This window comes from Physcomitrium patens, chromosome 10 (assembly GCF_059467195.1).
Source record: "Physcomitrium patens ecotype Gransden chromosome 10, ASM5946719v1, whole genome shotgun sequence".
NCBI classification, from domain to species: domain Eukaryota; kingdom Viridiplantae; phylum Streptophyta; class Bryopsida; order Funariales; family Funariaceae; genus Physcomitrium; species Physcomitrium patens.
Window position 1 is genome coordinate 11,516,836 of NC_143419.1, and position 17,346 is coordinate 11,534,181.

The window sequence follows — 17,346 nt, forward strand, 5'->3', positions numbered from 1 at the left end:
AACTTGCCTTGTAAGTCAAGGCATGTGTCCCACAAAGTCAACACATATTGGAGGTCCTATAGAACGTCACCACGTAGCTCCTAGTTAGATAATATATATAGAGACTTGAGTGAAGCCCTCTTCACTCTTGTCAACTCCTTTCTTGCTGCTAGTCTTGTTTCAAGGGTCTTTAGTTTTCTTGTCTTTTGGCAATAGCCATTCCTGTTTATCTTTCAATATACATACTTGTTTCTTTATATTTTGTTATCTTTCTTTGAGTGAAGGCTCACTTATCTGAATTTCTTTTTTATCGAGTTTTTATCCTTAACACTAATAAAAATATGTATTCTATTTTAATAATATATAATAAAATTAAAATAGAATAAATATTATCCAATAGACTTTTATTATACATGTATATACTATTCTTATTCACTTTAATCTAATAATATATATATATATATATATATATATATATTTATATTTATATTGATTCATTGTAGACTTAAAATTTTAATAAATTAGGAGGGTATTTACAAGTTGTTATATTCAGCATGCACAATGATTTAGTTTCCATGGACTGAAAACACATTAGGAATAAAGTAAGTTGGATATAATGATTAATGTCAATTATTTTTAATGCTTAAACCAGTAACTAATGAAAGTTCATCACTTGATTGAAAGGTATATACTACTGGCATAATTGAAAATATTATATGATATTAGGTTTAAACTCATCTTTTTCTTTATTTCGTAACATAAAAACTGAGTTGTGGAATATAATTGTCACATTTGCATTCTTTGGGCAATTCTAATTGTTATTTTGCTTGTTACAATACTGTGGATGAATTTTGGTGAATTTTGCTTGTTACAATAGTTTTGACTCTCCGACCCATCCAAAATTCATCCACAGTATTCATTCAGCAAACATCAATCCTTTAAATCCATCTTTCTATTCCACACGTTTAACCCACCCATAACTTTCATCCACGAACCCATCCAATGAAATCCCGCACATCACTCCAACTGAAAGAGGTGTTCATCGACATATCCACATCATGGATGTATGAACAAATCCACGCACCCAATCAGATATTCATTCATCCGTGTTTCGCGCTCATTCAAGGGAAAGCGTTGCGCAATCCAACGTGTCTAGTGGACCTTTTTCCAACGAAATAGAAGGCTGATCTCTAAATTTAGTAAACGGTGATTCATCCACCTGCTTGCACACATTCTCTAACAAACAAACACAATCTTCGGCTCCACTCTCCGTGTAACAGCACAACAACAGCTTATTCGAAAGCATTCGCCTCTCCTCCTCCTCAGATCATGAGGATTGTGGCCACAGGCTTCGTCTGGTTTTGTCATTTGGTTTTAAAAACACACAAGACCAACTATACTCACTCACTCACTCACTCGCATTCTCCCACACAACCATCACAACCACAGCAGGATGGTGGTTCGAGGAGGACACTGTAGCAAGAAGCCAAAGGCGCTCACTCACTCTCACTCAGTCCATCACTAGAATAGAAGAGGCCAATCACTAGATCCTCTCTGGTGAGTTCTTTACATAGTACCGCCTACCTGGCTGTAAAGTGTGAAACTGGCCGGAGTCGGTAACCCGGCTTCGGAACTTACCTCCTCGGAAATTCCACCTGCCCTGGGCCAGAGTATCCTGAATACGCTCGTGAGGAAGAGAGCGAGAGAGGGAGAGAGACTCACGCACACACACGCACTCACTCACTCTCTCTCTCTCACACACACACGAACAAGCTTGCTGTCGGAGAGGGAGTTTACCCGAGCGGGGCGGCTCTGGAGGAATGTTCACGCATCAAGCTTCGTCGATCTGCGTAGCTGTGACCCCGGGCTAGTTTTCCGCTTCCGGTAAGGCTGCCTCATCAACGTTGGTCTTCGCGCTCTTGTTGGCGTCTTCATTACTGAGGTTCGAATGACGGTGAGAGGCGTGGTCGTGATTGCAGGTATCTGAGAGCTTGAGAGTTGGAAAGGTTTTTTTTCGCTGGTGGTGCTAGTGTGTGATACGGGCTTTGTCGTGCGGCTTTCTCTATGATTCAATTCATCTGATTTGATTGTTGTTTATTTATTTTATGCTTATTTATTCGTTTAAGAGGTCTGAATGGTGGTTTTCGGAGGGAGGATGTTCATGTTTGGTGTGTTGTAGTTTTGCCACCGAGTGCTCACATTGAATGGTTAGGGTTTTTTGGTGTAACGTTGTGTTGCCTTCGAGCAGTGGCGAAGCTGTCGATGTCTTTTTAACTCACCTACGCACCTCGGAAGTTCTCTGCCGTAATGCGGTGGTTTAGCGAGTGTTGTCGCACTACACTATGCGGTGTTGTATCAAGTGGTTGCATTGATTGAATTGTTGCCCTCCTAAGAGTGCAGGTAGCCAGTGTGTTTAGGCTCTCTTTCTAAGTAGGTTATTCACCTGCATTGTACTATTTGGTTATGTTTTTTCAACCAGGATTAGTATTCAACATTTCCAATATACTGTCGATTCTACTTTAATCAACTCTTGGATGTGAGTACTCCTTGGTCTTTCTACTCGGTCTAGTTGAGAAAGGCCAATGTATCTGTCGTATTCGTGCAGTATGTCGTTGTTGAACCTGATCTGACCTGACCTGAGCTGCAGTTTACGCTCAACCTCATCAGACCAGACTTATAATCTGTCTAAATTTTTTCCTTCAAAAATTTGGAAGCTCGAATTTGACCTTAAGTTGAGTGCAACTGATGGAAGTTTGACGAAATTTTTTGCTGGTGAAACCAGATCCATCTGCTTGCCATTTTCTTCTCCTGCTGCATTCTCATTGGGGAATCTGCTCTATCTCTGGAATCTCCAGGCTGTTTCCTGTTTGAAGCGTCACTCTGATTGAAAGCTCAGGTAATAAGTTCACAAAGGCTTGTGGTTCACTCATAATTTGCACTTCAGGTTACGTTCTTTAGACAGTGTTACATTATTCAGCAGCCGGATCTGCTCATCAGATCATATTTCTGTCGTTAAAGCAGAGTGTCTTTGCTTTTGTACAGGAGGAAACCTTCATGGTATCAAGGGTTTATTCCCTCCTTTAGGATGACCAAATCACAAGTTCTTGAACGCAACGCTCCTATTGTTCTTCCTGTTAAAACATATGTGGTAATGAAGAATATCAGACTTGAATCCATCATCCTACCTATAGAAACGTTGATGTAGGTTCGCTATTTCTCCATAGTTGTAGATTGCGGTGCGAAAGGACAATGATTCAGTGCAACCAAGAGATTTTTTTCGCTTTACAAAACTTCAGCAATTGCAGGTGTGCGAGGAAGATACATGAAATTGTAGGTAACTTATAGGTATAGACATAGTCAAGGTAGATGCCTAGCTCGTCTAGATAGTGTAAGCTAATGAGCACGGGTGAGAAGGAAAATTTAATTATGGGGATTAATTCTGAAGAGAGAAAGCTCTGAATGTTGCAAGGTCGATCTTAAACTTGGAGCCGTTTTGAACCACGACTGAGCAATCAAGTAGGTATTTTTGCCTTCCGCCTTCAGAATTGGTTGTATTATTTGTGTATGCAGGTTTATTGACGAAGAGATTTGTTACTCTCAACTCCTGGCAACATCAGAATGTAACCTACCAAGACATTCTTTGGATCTGTTAGCAGGTAATGGGTGAGATTGCCTTAAGTGGGCAGCGGTTTAGGCGTATCCCACATCCTTACTCTGGGCAGTCGGCAGACGTTGAGAGTTTGGTGAGTTTCCATATTCACCTTACGACTTGCTGGTGGATTTTATATATCATTTACTCCTGTCGTAGAATGACGATTCGTGATTCTTGTCTGCAAGACTACCATTCGACAGATGGTTCCAGGTCCGAGATTACGAAACAAATAATTCACTGTTGCCTTCTCAACTATATATTGAATTTATAAGATTAGCTACTATCTTTTGTTGGAAAAGATGCCCTCAAGGTCTTGTCTTCCCTTCGTGATCGTCCTAGCTACGATTGAATAACGTTTTGTGCTACCACTTGTCGACCCTGGCAGCTAAGTGACAATGTGGAGCCATGGCCACATCTCACGGAGCTGCTTCAAAACTACACCGCAGATTGGGTGAAGGATGAAAGCAAGTATGGACACTATGAAAGCGTGCCAACCCCTGTATTTGAAAACCAGATATTTGAAGGACCTGACACAGATGTAGAGACAGGTAAGTGTAATTATGTGTTGAGAATCTCCCTTCTATGTGACCGTTAACGTAGGATTGTTGCATCAAGACTGCAATTTGCGATTGCTAATGGTTAGGTTGTTACATGCAGAAATCTTTTTCATGTCCATACTTGCTACTTATTAAAACATGCTTGATGTGCCATCCTATTAATGATATGCTTTATGGTAATAGAGCTGCGCCTTTCAAATATTAGACTTGGAAGATATGGAGATGCCACAGACGATGAAGACCCAACGACGTCAGGTAGATACTCTGGAGGATTGTTTTCCGGCCGATTTTCTGGGAGGTCAACAGGAAGTGATGCTCCAGATTCAACCGTTACCAAAGCATCGAAGGTCTTTCCTCTCACCTGATCTTCGAAACATAATGACATGATCGCGAGGTGCATTAGAGTTCGCAGAGATATTTCTTAAAAACAAAGTGAATGTTCATGTTTTGTTACATTCCCACGGAGTGAGAAAACTATAGTGTCAGGTGGAAAACTTCTGTTACATGTTGAGGTAAGGTTACTGGTTTATTTGAATTGTTGTTTTCTTATCGATATGAATTTACTCCAAGTTCTTTTAGTGTTAAGTAAATTAAACATCTATCCAATTTCAAAATATCATGAGGAAAAGATTGCTTCTTGCCCCACAATACTCAAGCATATCAAATTTAGAAAGATGTCGCAAGTGAACATCCGATGTTTTGATACCTTTACATCACAGTCTGTATGAAAGTGGACTTACACTTTCTCCAATAATAAAGATATCATCAAATAATTGAGATCATTATTGTTCCTCAAGCTGAGTGAAAAGGTTATCACAGAATGGAATCACAAACTCAATCTCATTCAAAAGGAATGACGTTGCTTAACTACTACAAAGGTTTCATCTTTCGGTTCTTTTCTTTTTTCTGGCTATTTTTTTACTATTCTTTTACCAATTCTTATGCTCATCTATATTTGTAGAATATTTAGAAAGCATGCTTTTCATTCATGTCTGTTTGACGGTTGTACGAGTAATTAATTGGAGTATGTCTCATCATTCGAATTTTTTTATTGATCTCTTAGATGGTGTTCTCAGCGTCGTAATATTGTGTCGTTTGTACAGCACTACGGTGGGGCTCCGCTACTCCCATATGAGCCCGTTTTTAATTGGCTAGCAGCGAGGGCATCTGTATACGGGCAAAGGACACCAGAGATTCCGACAGCACTATCATCGAGGTCTTGTGCTCATTTTCCAGATCTTCTTTGAAGTAAAAGCTTGCAGTGCTCACGTTACCCTAAAATCTGCAGCTCTTTGCATTTGAACCTCATGTGCCCGTAGGCGTAGTTCCTATTTGTGAGTTTCATATTGTACGTCGCATGTGAGACGGATGATGGATTAGTGCGTGGAGGCCTACAAGGGATATAATGGTCTCGAATCTGACATTGCTACACCGTATGATTTTTGATTCTGGGTGATTGCAGTGGTGGGCTGAAGATTTCTGTGAAGATCGCATCTCTCAATTTTCAGGCTGGTCTTGTTGGTAAGATTTGATTTACAGAGGCTATTGGCTAATCCTAATCAATCTACTGTTAAATTGAATTTGGAGTTGCAGTTTTTGCTTCCATCGTTTTGATGACTTGGAGGTTTAAATGTGGTATGATCCAGAGCCCTGGTATGGTACAATATGTCTTTATCACCGGGAGAAGCGAGAAAAGCTATCAGAGGATTTCCACTTTCGATGCTTACCACCAGAGTTTCAAGATGTAAGATTCTATGATAGCTCGTTCTTTTGGTAAAAGTGTACGCTTTGTGCTTCGAAATCACGACTGTGGCGAAGGGACTCAAATCAGCTGTTTTGGACATGTATGTGCAGGAGGCTAGTAATTACCCAAGAAAAGCCGTTTTCTCACTTGAAGCGCCATCACCAGCGATCTGCTTGCTGGTGCAGCTTGAGAAGCATGTTACAGAAGAGGGGGGCATCACTCCTTCTATCTACACGCGTAAAGAACCTGTGAGTGTGTCTTATTCGTGTTTGTATAATAAACAGGAAATCTCTGAACAGTATTTATCACGTTTCCTGTGGCTCTTGCTACTTACGGTAATGTAATTTTATCATATGAAAACTTCAGGAACACAGACGGTTTTGCTCTCTGAAGTTTAATTGGTTCTTTGATATGAGTCCGTACTCCACAAGTTCTTTAACTAGATTAATTTGTACATCTTTGCTACAGATTTTTATCCCGTGTGGATCTTCTCCATTGTTTCTGTACATTGGTTGATCCTTCCTCTCCTTTCGAAGAACATGAGATGCTCTAATTTTCTGCTCAGAAAACGAATTATCTTAGATCGCTTTGCTTTAGTTTTCGAAATGCACAGATTTGACATGGAATAGAGTTAGTTAACACCAGTTTGTCTTTCTAATTGAAGGTACATTTGACAGAAAGAGATAAGCAAAAACTGCAAGTATGGGCAAAGATGATACCATTTCGCGAACCATTCGCTTGGTCAATCCTTCCTCTATTCGACGCAATTGTAACTGGAGGTGTAGGAGGCTTTTCGTCTCCAACGAACAGCCCTTTGCCTCCAGGCGTTTTAGGATCTGCTCTTATGGAAACATCCTTGGATTCAGATGGTAGGCTGATTGCCGACTCAAAGCCTGAATCTGTCAGTGTTCCAGTACTGGTTGACGTGCCAACCCTTCATCGTGTAAAAGAAAATTATACAGAGGAGATGCTTCTGGTAGGTCTTGTGTCTGGCTTCATTCAGTACCTTATTTTAATCGTTTTTTGCTTTACACCACCCGTTTAATACTTGGTTACTGCACCTTATACATAACGGCATCTATTTTCTTACAAGGTATGTTTGGTTGCAAGGTCGAACATCCCAGCGGCCAATCAAGTATGCTTTCATTTCAGGAGCCAAAGCGTAAAGTGCAGAAGCCAGTGAAAGCAACTCTAAGGCTTGAAATTGAGAGGCTGGGCAGTGATGATCATGAAACGGACTGCATCTCTGAGTGCGGCAGTTTCAATAATTACTCTTTTGATGCTGATTCTCATTCTCTAGGAGCATCATTCTCAGGGCGTTCTGCTCAAGGCCTAGAATCCACGAAGACGTTTCACAATGGACACCAGAAAAGTAACTCTGGACATCGTGACCTACAAGCAGGCATTGGAAGTAGTCTTGATTTGCGACGATCAGAGGTGCTTTTTTGCAATATTTGGGAATCTTTTTCATGAAGGGAGTTAGACTGGAATCAAAACTCTTCTCTTGCTATATCACGTGTAAAAAAGACATCAATTATGGTACAACAAAATAATCGCGAAAGTTGCTAGCGCAGTACATCTTAGTCTCCTATCTATTGTTTTATTAGCATTCTTTTATATGCTTGAGGATGGTTTTACTTGCGAAAATGTTTTCATTTGTTCAAAGCAGAGTGCTCCGCGGCATTTAATTACTGTTTTGTATTTGTTTGTTACAGTTTCGTGCCGTTGAATTTCGACTGGGTCCGAAACCTGAGCCATTATCTCAGCTATTGCATCTCCTCTATGTGTATCCTCAATCTGTTACGCTTAACCGAAAGCGGAATCTTTTTATTCGGCTGGAGCTTAGGGTGGATGATGGTGATATTCGGAAGCCACCCCTTGAGGTAACGTCATCGTTCAAACAAAACAAGTATGATCTTCAGTGTAAATATGATGTTTACAAGTCTTCATTGTGCCAAGACATGGTTTCGACATCTTTGGTGGGGTGTTTATGTGCAAAACAGGCTCTTTACCCTAGGGATGCAGACAGCTCAATGCAGAAGTACGTACACACTCAAATTGATGCTAATACAAAGACGCCTCATTTTCATGACGAATTCAAAGTCCAACTTCCTACCAATCTGTCCCCGGACCACCACCTCCTTTTCACTTTCTTCCATGTGGAACTTCAGACGAAACTAGAAGCACCAAAACCAGTGTGTATCTATTTTTACATTTTCTCCACTGCTGGCACTGTTTTACTTTGTGATTCTTTGTACTTTTGCTTCTGAGTAGCATTTAAGATTGTATTTTGTATGGTATTAAGATAGGGGCAATAGTTGATTTCTTATAGGTAGTTGGTTATTTCAGTTTTCTCTAAATGTTGTTAGAGGTTTTGTCTTTCTCAGGTGATGTTAATGCACTCATTTATCCTCATCGTCCTTTTTAAAGGATGCACGTTACTGAGTTATATGATAAATGACCAGTATTTTGATTCGTCACTATTGCAGGTCGTTGTAGGATACGCGGTTCTTCCGCTCTTATTCGCTTCTCAGTGAGTCCTTAGTCCCATTTTGTTCAACCAAAGGGTTCAAATGGGTTCTCTAGCGTTGTTTCACTAGTTGTAATGTCTTTGTTGTTGGTTTTATCTGCAAGTCTTGCCTCCTACCATTTCTTGTGACCTGACACAACTCCTAGGACATCTTTTTAGTCTGGAATTATCACATGCCTCTGCATATGTATCCTAAATTATCTCATGTTATAAATATTACTTCGCCATGTTACTGTGCATTATAGAATGCATGCATTTTCAGTCTTTTGATCCGTGGTGTTATTGCTGCAGAGTTATCCGGTTGGACGGTACCCTGCCTATTGCGAAGGAGTTGTACCCAAACTATTTAAAAGATAATGTGAAGGTAAGTTGTGCCACAGCATGTGTTACATGCTAAATTCTGTAGGTACAGTTAGTCCTAGTCACATGTACTTAACCATATTGTATTGTTTGAAGGAGATTAAACTATCCTGAGTTGGTAGTCCTTACATGCGAGCCTTTGATTGGTGCAGGATCGATTGGAATATCTTGATGATGGCAAAACAGTCTTTAAATTACGGTCCCGTCTGTGCTCGTCTCTTTATCCTGTGAATGAAAGGATTAGGGATTTTTTCTCTGAATATGACCGTCATATTTTGCGGACAAGTCCATGGGGAAATGAACTCATGGAGGTATGTTACATAAGCTATCTTCTGATCAGATTCTTGAATGCGTCACACTCGTCACACTTTGTAACATCTGCATAATTATTTGATGTTTTCTACAATATTATTCCTCTTTGTAATAGTTAAGGAAGTGTTGAGACTCATAGAATTGCTTAGGTCTAAGAATATTCCAGTTAGTATGTATTCATTTTAGATTCCCAAGCAAATTTTTTTAATTAAAACCCAAATGCCTTACCGTGTGCTAGCACTGTAATGTAAGAATCTGCAGGCAGTTAATGCATTGAAGAATGTCGAAGCATCTGCTATGCTTCAGTTTCTTCAACCATGTCTGAATATGCTGCTTCGCATGATTGGTGATGGAGGAGAAACGTTGCAGGTGATTCATGGTTCTTTTGGACCCATCATATTTCATTTTTATTCTTGGGCAAAACGATTCTTATTTTGTGTTGGCTATTTGAATTGTGATGAAATACGTAACTTTTTTAGATTGAAGGATGATTCTTGTGGTCTGTGTTTTTTGTCAATACACTAGTCGGGGATTTCTGATCTTCAATTTGGGTCGTTTGTAGTTCTTTTCTATTGTAATCATGAGATACTGGCGTCCTTTGTTAACGATTTTTTGGTACTTGCTCTGGCGGTTTCTCAGGTTGCTGCATTTCGATCAATGGTTAATATAATCACAAGGTTCGGGGTCTCCACATGCACTATACAAAAGTTGGGTGAAGCAATGTTGCATGAACTCGAGCCTTCTTTTATTTCGCCAAGTTTTCTTAATTATTATAATATGAGCAGGGTACAAGGAGAAACATCAGATGGAGACGAACGCAACCGATATCTTGTCCAGTATTTGGACTACGCATTTGACGATTTTGGTGGACGCCATGATCCTGTGTATCCTGGTCTCTGCAGTGTTTGGCGTAGTCTTGCTCGCAGCAAGGTACGAAGATCAAGCATTGGGATCTTTTTAAATTTACGAGGAAATTATTTAAATCCTTGTTTTGTGGAGCCCTTACAAATTTATTGTCATGCAGGCAAAAGGCTACAGAGTTGGACCTGTGTATGATGACGTGCTGTCAATGGCTTGGTTCTTCCTTGAGTTGATTGTGAAGTCCATGGCACTTGAGCAATCTCGTACTTACAGTGAAACTCTGCCTCCAGGTTTGTATTTAGCTCGTCACTCCCTCTCTGTCCATGAAACTGGTCGTAAGCTGAACATCAATCAGATGCTCACGTTTCTAGTCTAATTTAAAAATCATTAAGGATTATCATTGACAATGAATTTATCTCTGGACTTTACACAAGATATGTGGAAGGCATGAAAAACATCATTAATTGATGCATCGCTACTTATATTGAAGATTTTCTGAAGTAGTTCTAGAAAATTGTGCAGGTGAAGAGTTGCCACCATTACAGCTCAATGATGAGGTCTTTAAAAGCATTGGGCAGCTTTATGATTGTCTGTTGACGGAGGTTCAGGAGAGAGGAAAGAAGGGGTTGACTCTAGCCAACAAACTCAACAGTAGTTTGGGTTTCTTTTGTTTCGATCTTCTCTCTGTTATTGAACCACGGCAAGTCTTTGAATTGGTGAGTCAAGCAACCATAAAACCTTTTAATTTAATTTAATTTATTTAATGTGCTAGATTGGTTGTAACCCAACGAACCTTTCCAACTCTTGAAAGCAGTTTTTTTGATTGGGGGTGTGCCGTAGAATGCCTTTGTTTTAGAAGATGATGGTTTATAGAAAATCTTAGAAAGAATTTGTGTTCTATAATTCCCAATAATTTTCGCACTCTAATATCTTTTGCTTTACTGCTATGGAGATGTCGACTTGCTCTTACAATATTTTGAAGTTAGAAGGATCAAGATTGAGTACGTAACATTTTGTGCAATCAACGCCGATCATTTGTGACACTTTCAAAACATAATCAGTCTGTTGATATGAGTTTTTTATGGTGTATACGCAGGTTGCGCTTTACTTCAGCAAATTTTGTGGAGTTTGTGAAACAACAATTCATGAGTACAAGCTCAATTTTCTTAGTATCATCTGTGATCACGATTTATTTGTTGAAATGCCTGGCAGAGATCCTACCGAGAGGTTTGTAGTTGCACGCTTGAATTGCTCGGCTTTACACTAGTTCCTGCAAATGGATACTCTCTGCTCATTGCTGTATGTTTGTAGAAGACACACTATTTCCCATTAACTTGTGTCCTCATATCTCAAACTAGGGTTGTTGTCCTGACTGGAAAAATTACCATTTTTCTATCCTACAGTTCATCAAATTGTCATGCTATTATTGTGGTGTGGCTTGAATGATGTTCTAGTCTATTTGTCTGATTTGATTGTGTGCATAGAACAGCTACTGTGAATCAAACTGATGCAGGTGCGGTGCAGGAATTATTTGGCATCGATGTTGATGCAGGAGCTCTTCATCACTTGGGACCATGAGGATCCAGCTTTAAAGGCCAAGGTAAATAGCATGGTTGACAATGATCGTCAGAAATGAATGCTTAGTCATAAATACTGAATGGTTTTGCAGCGATGGAAACAACATATGTTGAATTATTTTGTGGCATCAAGAAATTCTGAGGGCTTTTGGACATCTTACATATTGTCCTTTGTGCTGCATTCCTGAAGACTGTGTTTGATTTTACTATGTTACATGTACTGTTTACTTTTCTGTCTGTTCACCAGGCATGCCGAATACTTGTACAACTCCTTTGCAAGCATGAGTACGACCTACGGTATCAATCACTCGATGACAAGTTGTATATTGCTCAACGTTACTTCCCTTTAGTTGGTCTGGTAAGCTGACATGCATTTTTCTAGTGTTCTTTCGTGCAGCATGTCTACAGTTGTAATTCTTTGATGATTCTTCTTCTAATGTATACATCAACTTGCTTCTAATGGACTATCAATTTTGCTGTTGTAGCACACTTGTCGCAGTGAGTTGTAGCCTTTGATCCTTGCACACATTTACAGGGTGACAGAGTACTAGAATTGATCTTTTCAGTGGTTGATAGGTCTTGATTCTTTTTTGGGACTGGACTTCGCAGATTTTGGATGAGATGCCAGTATTTTATGCCTTGAGCTCCTCAGAGAAGCGTGAAATCCTGGTGTGTGTGCTCCATATTTTGCGCTATTTGGATGATGGCTCTCTTGTAAAGTCCTGGCAGCAAAATATTGCTCGAACAAGGCTGTTTTTTAAGCTGCTGGAAGAATGCCAAGAACTGTTTGAGGTTAGACCTTATTCATTCTTTTCTGTCCAACATAAATATCAGTCAGTGAGCATGATCTTTCAGGTAGTAGGGCTTGAGACCCAAAGGATTTTGGCCAAAAAATATTTGTTTCGTGTACGTTTGTTGCAAGTTTCATGGCAGTTTGATCACTTGTCTAGATATTACAGTACAGTAGATAGTATTGTCAAATTAGGTCGACTAAGTGATTGCATCATTATGTTTGTGCATACTAATGTGATTTTAAATTCACTTGTGCAGTACAAAAAAGCAGGAGCTGATGGCTTGATGGGTGCAATGCCTGTAAATGAGCAAGGAAAAGGGACTCTTTGTTATTCTGAGAAGCTTTCCCCTGCAGTTAATCATTTTCTTTCTGAAGCTTCACGACAAGATGTCAGAGTACGTCTAATGTGTGTAATGTGTGATATTTCTAGTCGCTGATTCTCAAGCTTCAGGTGTTAGTAGTTGTCATTGGTTTTCCTCTATAATGGTCACACCTAATTATCTTGTACAAACACAATGTGCATGCTAAAAGTCTGTGGAAACTTCTTTCCTTCTGTCATTTTTGATGTATAAGTCAATTCTTGCTGATCTCGACGGGATTGAAAAGAAACCTCGTTAGATTAAATAATTTGGCTATCGAATTCAGTGTGATCTATAGTGTGCGTGATTATTCATATTGTTTCCAGATTTTGTTGCAGGTAACCAAGAGTTCTCCTGGTCCTCAATGGATATTTCCACAGGTAAGTCCAGACGCCAGCACATTCTGGAAGAGAGTAAGCCCGGTTTCAAACAGCCCAAGCAGCCCAAATCAGCCTCATTCTTTGCGCGAAGCTTTGGCGCAAGCTCAATCAGCAGGAAGAGGGGCAGGGATGGCTCTCAAAGAGAGCTTACATCCAATGCTGCGACAGAAATTGGTCAGTATGGCTACTTTTTAGTACACGAGCTTTTGTAGGTGGAATTTTTAAGAATCTGGGTTTTAGCAGTTGTAGGTTGGACCTTGGTATGCGACCTGTCATTTGTATCTTGTGTTGATACGGTTAGCCTTTCAGGACCTGTGGGAAGAGAATCTCAGCGCTTCGGTAATGCTCCAACTTCTCGAAATTGTTGCGAAATTTATGGACGCCGCATCAAGTCAAGCTATTGCTACGGATTATACCAAGCTTGATTGTATCACAAGCATCATCAGTGGATTTCTAGGACGCAGTCAGCCCCTGCCTTTTTGGAAAGCTTTCTTTCCTGTGTTTAACAATTTGTTTAGTCAATACGGGGCTACTCTGATGAGCCGGGATAATGATAGATTTTTGAAACAAGTTGCGTTCCATCTTCTGCGACTCGGAGTTTTTCGGAATGAAAGCATTCGAAAGCGAGCCGTTGTTGGTCTTCAAATTCTTATTCGAGTGAGTTTTCTGTCTCCTTGAACTACCCGTAAACTAAATTGGCATATTTTGGTAACATGTTTAGATGTTCGTTTAGGCATGAAGAATTTGCTGTAATTTACAAGCATTAGTAGTTTTACTTGTAACATACAGAACAATCATGAAAGCCCAAAGTGCCATGTTTGTTTATGTCAGTGTATTGATCTTTGCTCTTTGGTGCAGACTGCCTTCCATTATTTCCAAGGTCTATCTCGTTTACGTGTGCTGCTCACCATCACGCTATCAGAGCTTATGTCGGACGTTCAAGTGACTCAACATCGAATGGATGGATCCTTGGAGGAAAGTGGAGAATCACAGCGTCTTCGCAGATCCCTGCGACAAATTGCCCAAGAAAACATTAGTACAGATCTTCTTCGTGAAAGTGGACTTCCTGAAGGCACACTCTCAGCATTGCCAGATGGAGGATGTGAGCAGATCTGGAGCTGGGCTGGTGTTCATGAACTTTCCAACTCTCTGCTTAAAGCTGTTGAGGCTGCAGTTGGACATGCTCTCCTGGTACATGATCTCAGTTTTCAGTAAAATCCTCAGATGCTTAAAACGACGGTGTCCCATTGACATTGCCCTCGCATCCCACTTAAGGACATGGGACATCTCTTAGACTTGATAAGATTGAGATTTGTTGTTGAGTACCACTTTGTGAGTGACAGTTTTTCGTCACTTGTGTAATGTTTGGCTTTGGGGAATTTTACACTGCTGTAGGGTTAGATTGCTCAACTTGAAACTCGTTTATTGTTGTGATTTGGTGCAGGGCCCAGAAGTCATGACCGCTGACAAGTATGCGACTGCAGAGGCATACTACGGTTTGGCGAGGGCATACTCCAATGTACCTGACCTACACATTATGTGGCTTCTTTATCTTTGCGAAGTTCATCAAGGAAACCAATCTTACGCAGAAGCTGCTCAATGTGCAGTTTCTGTTGCAGGTGTTGTCATGCAGGTATATATATACGAATACAACTTATTAAACGTTTAATATTTGAAAGGTTCTTTAAGACATTTACAATATGCAAATAGACCTGGGTGTATTCTGATCTTTAGTAGAGTTTCGTGACAATTAATTTTTATTGGCTAAATGTTTGAAATTCAAGGCATGAACGGATTTTTTAGTAGGTTATTAGTGGCTGGAAATCTTTTTAGTATCACATATGTTTTTTTGTTTATGACAGGATTTAAGTCAAGTTTTCAAAACTACTCTTTGCCTTAATCCATAAGTACGTCGCTTCTGTACTAGACATCTGATTGAGCATCAAATTTGGGTGTCCTGCGATGTTTGTTAAAAGGAAGTAGACGTTCTATTGTGCCAGCCTTGTTGGTATTTTGTGGTGGTAACCAGACACCTGCAATTGGGCGTGTAGGCTATAGTAAGTAAAGGAGATCACATGTGGGGCAAGGAGCATGTAGAGGCTCTGCGGAAAATATGCCCTATGCTCACCGGTGCTAGTTTTGGAGAAGCTGCCAGTGCTGAAATAGAGGGCTATGGTTCATCAAAGCTCACTGTAGAATCAGCCGTGAAGTATCTTCAGCTTGCTAACAAACTTTTTGTTCAGGGAGAGCTTTTCCATTTCTGTGCTGGTAAGACCTGCACCTACTTTGGTCGTATATCGTTAAACCCTCGTAGGTTTTATAACGAGTATCCTGATCCTGTTTTGCATCTTTTCACAGTTGCTAATGTTCTCATGCTCACTGAGGATCTTTTAATTCAGAAATTTTGGAGCTTATCATCCCTGTTCATAAAGCAAGGCGCGCCTACGGACAACTTTCGAAATGCCACACTTCTCTGACCAGCATTTATGAGGCCATAGTAGAGCAGGAGTCTAGTCCGATCCCCTTCTCAGATGCAACTTACTATCGTGTGGGATTTTATGGTGAAAGTTTTGGCAGTCTGAATGGCAAGGAGTATGTCTACAGAGAGGCAAGAGATGTGCGATTAGGGGATATCATGAGGAACTTAGGTAACATTTACGAACCTAGAGTTATCGAGGGAAAACAGTCCTTGCATATTATTCCTGATTCTCGGCAAGTGAAACCTGAAGACCTTCATGCAGAGATCTGCTACATGCAAATTACATCTGTTGAGCCTGTTACTGAGGACGATATCTTGGAGAGTAGGCGAGATAGGCACTCTAGTAAGTCGGTTACAACAGTGAGTGCTCGGGTATTCAATCGTTTCCTGTATGATACTCCTTTCACGAAAAATGGCAAGTCACAAGGAGGTCTTGAGGATCAATGGAAAAGACGTACTGTGCTATGGACAGAGGGATCCTTCCCTGCTCTTGTGAATCGCTTGACAGTCGTTAAGTCGGAATCTCGTGAATTTTCTCCAATTGAAAATGCAATAGGCATGATCGAAACCCGCACAGCTGCATTAGCAGGAGAACTCGATGACAATCGATTAAATGAAGGTGACCACCCGTCTCGGTTGCAAAGTCTGCAGCGGATATTGCAAGGGAGTGTTGCCGTGCAGGTAATTATTTGGAGTGTGTAATTTTCGGAAATCTGCATAATGTTTACCAGATCTTTAATAAGTGTAATTTGTGCTCTTTGTGGAATTCTTTATTATGATCGTGTGGGATGCTTCAAATGTGGGAGAATCGTAGAGAATTTACCTTTGCTTTGTCGACTTATCGCAAGTGGGCATGGTGCGGTTGTTATTTTGCAGGTAAACAGTGGCGTGCTTGGGGTATGTGCTGCTTTCTTCTCTGGAGAACCTTCAACAAGATTGAGCGCGCAGGATCTGCAGGAACTCATGGCAGCACTCATGGAGTTCATGGCTGTGTGCAAGAAAGCATTACGAATTCATGCACGTCTCATAACAGAAGAGGATCAAGAATTCCATTCTCAACTTGTGATTGGGTTTCAATCTCTCACAGCGGAGCTGTCACACTTCATTCCTGCTATTTTATCTGGGTTCTGACCTCTGGAACGTGATTTTGTGTGTTCCCTTAGATCGGTGTTTGTCCTAGGCTCATGACATGGTTGATAGCTGAAGGAGTTGGTGTTAGTGATACTTTCTCTTGACTTATTACTTTGCTTTAGGAGGTGATAATCTTGCCTTCATGAATTCCTCATTCTGCTGGTGGTCTGTGCTAGTTTACATCTTGAAGAATTGGTGATGTCAGCAGATATTTTACTCTTTCATTATGAAGTCGGCCAAAGTCATAGCTGCCTACGATTATACCTGTGCCTGTAGATTTGAAAAACTACCAGTCTCTTCCTAATTCTAGTCTCTACATTACAGGCTGTATTTATAGCCTTCATCTATTAGTTGACAGGTCCATGTAGAATATGACATACGGCGGTGCACAATCACAAGACACGTTGGTGCCAAAAGCATGCTACCTGAATGGTTCTCAGGAATCCTTGGATGTAATATACCATTCAAGAGTTTATTTAATTGTTGCATGAAAGCTCATTATTTCTTTCTTTCAAATGATGCAATATTTAGTATCATGTACTAAGAGAAGACTGAGGTAGAGCAGACTTGAAGCCAACAAGCAGCCATACTCTAATTTCATGGCCCTCCTCTCTTTGTATCAAAACATGCAA

At 40.3% G+C, this 17,346-nt stretch overlaps 1 protein-coding gene across 14 annotated transcripts; it reads left to right on the forward strand.

The window, feature by feature from the left end:
• Window positions 1–1,348: 1,348 nt before the first annotated feature.
• Window positions 1,349–17,194, forward strand: LOC112287577 (guanine nucleotide exchange factor SPIKE 1). Of its 14 annotated transcripts, none has more exons than XM_090253744.1 (35): window positions 1,717–1,863; window positions 2,762–2,875; window positions 3,022–3,127; window positions 3,449–3,495; window positions 3,636–3,722; window positions 4,017–4,179; window positions 4,372–4,535; window positions 5,292–5,404; window positions 5,651–5,709; window positions 5,835–5,932; window positions 6,043–6,180; window positions 6,597–6,908; window positions 7,043–7,369; window positions 7,648–7,815; window positions 7,936–8,127; window positions 8,422–8,465; window positions 8,754–8,826; window positions 8,975–9,133; window positions 9,387–9,503; window positions 9,774–9,811; window positions 9,920–10,064; window positions 10,159–10,285; window positions 10,518–10,711; window positions 11,092–11,222; window positions 11,520–11,595; window positions 11,820–11,930; window positions 12,182–12,364; window positions 12,623–12,760; window positions 13,051–13,278; window positions 13,414–13,761; window positions 13,963–14,295; window positions 14,549–14,737; window positions 15,156–15,372; window positions 15,504–16,264; window positions 16,460–17,194. In XM_090253744.1, the coding sequence occupies exons 5-35, from the start codon at window positions 3,639–3,641 to the stop codon at window positions 16,712–16,714; spliced, it is 5,685 nt and encodes a 1,894-aa protein (XP_090109870.1). In that variant the 5' UTR covers window positions 1,717–1,863; window positions 2,762–2,875; window positions 3,022–3,127; window positions 3,449–3,495; window positions 3,636–3,638; the 3' UTR covers window positions 16,715–17,194. The 14 variants fall into 14 exon arrangements, 12 of the variants coding, with proteins under 12 accessions (XP_090109869.1, XP_090109873.1, XP_090109875.1 ...); XM_090253746.1 differs by having other exon boundaries at window positions 1,722–1,863; window positions 3,449–3,499; XM_090253745.1 differs by having other exon boundaries at window positions 1,722–1,863; window positions 3,633–3,722.
• Window positions 17,195–17,346: the final 152 nt, after the last annotated feature.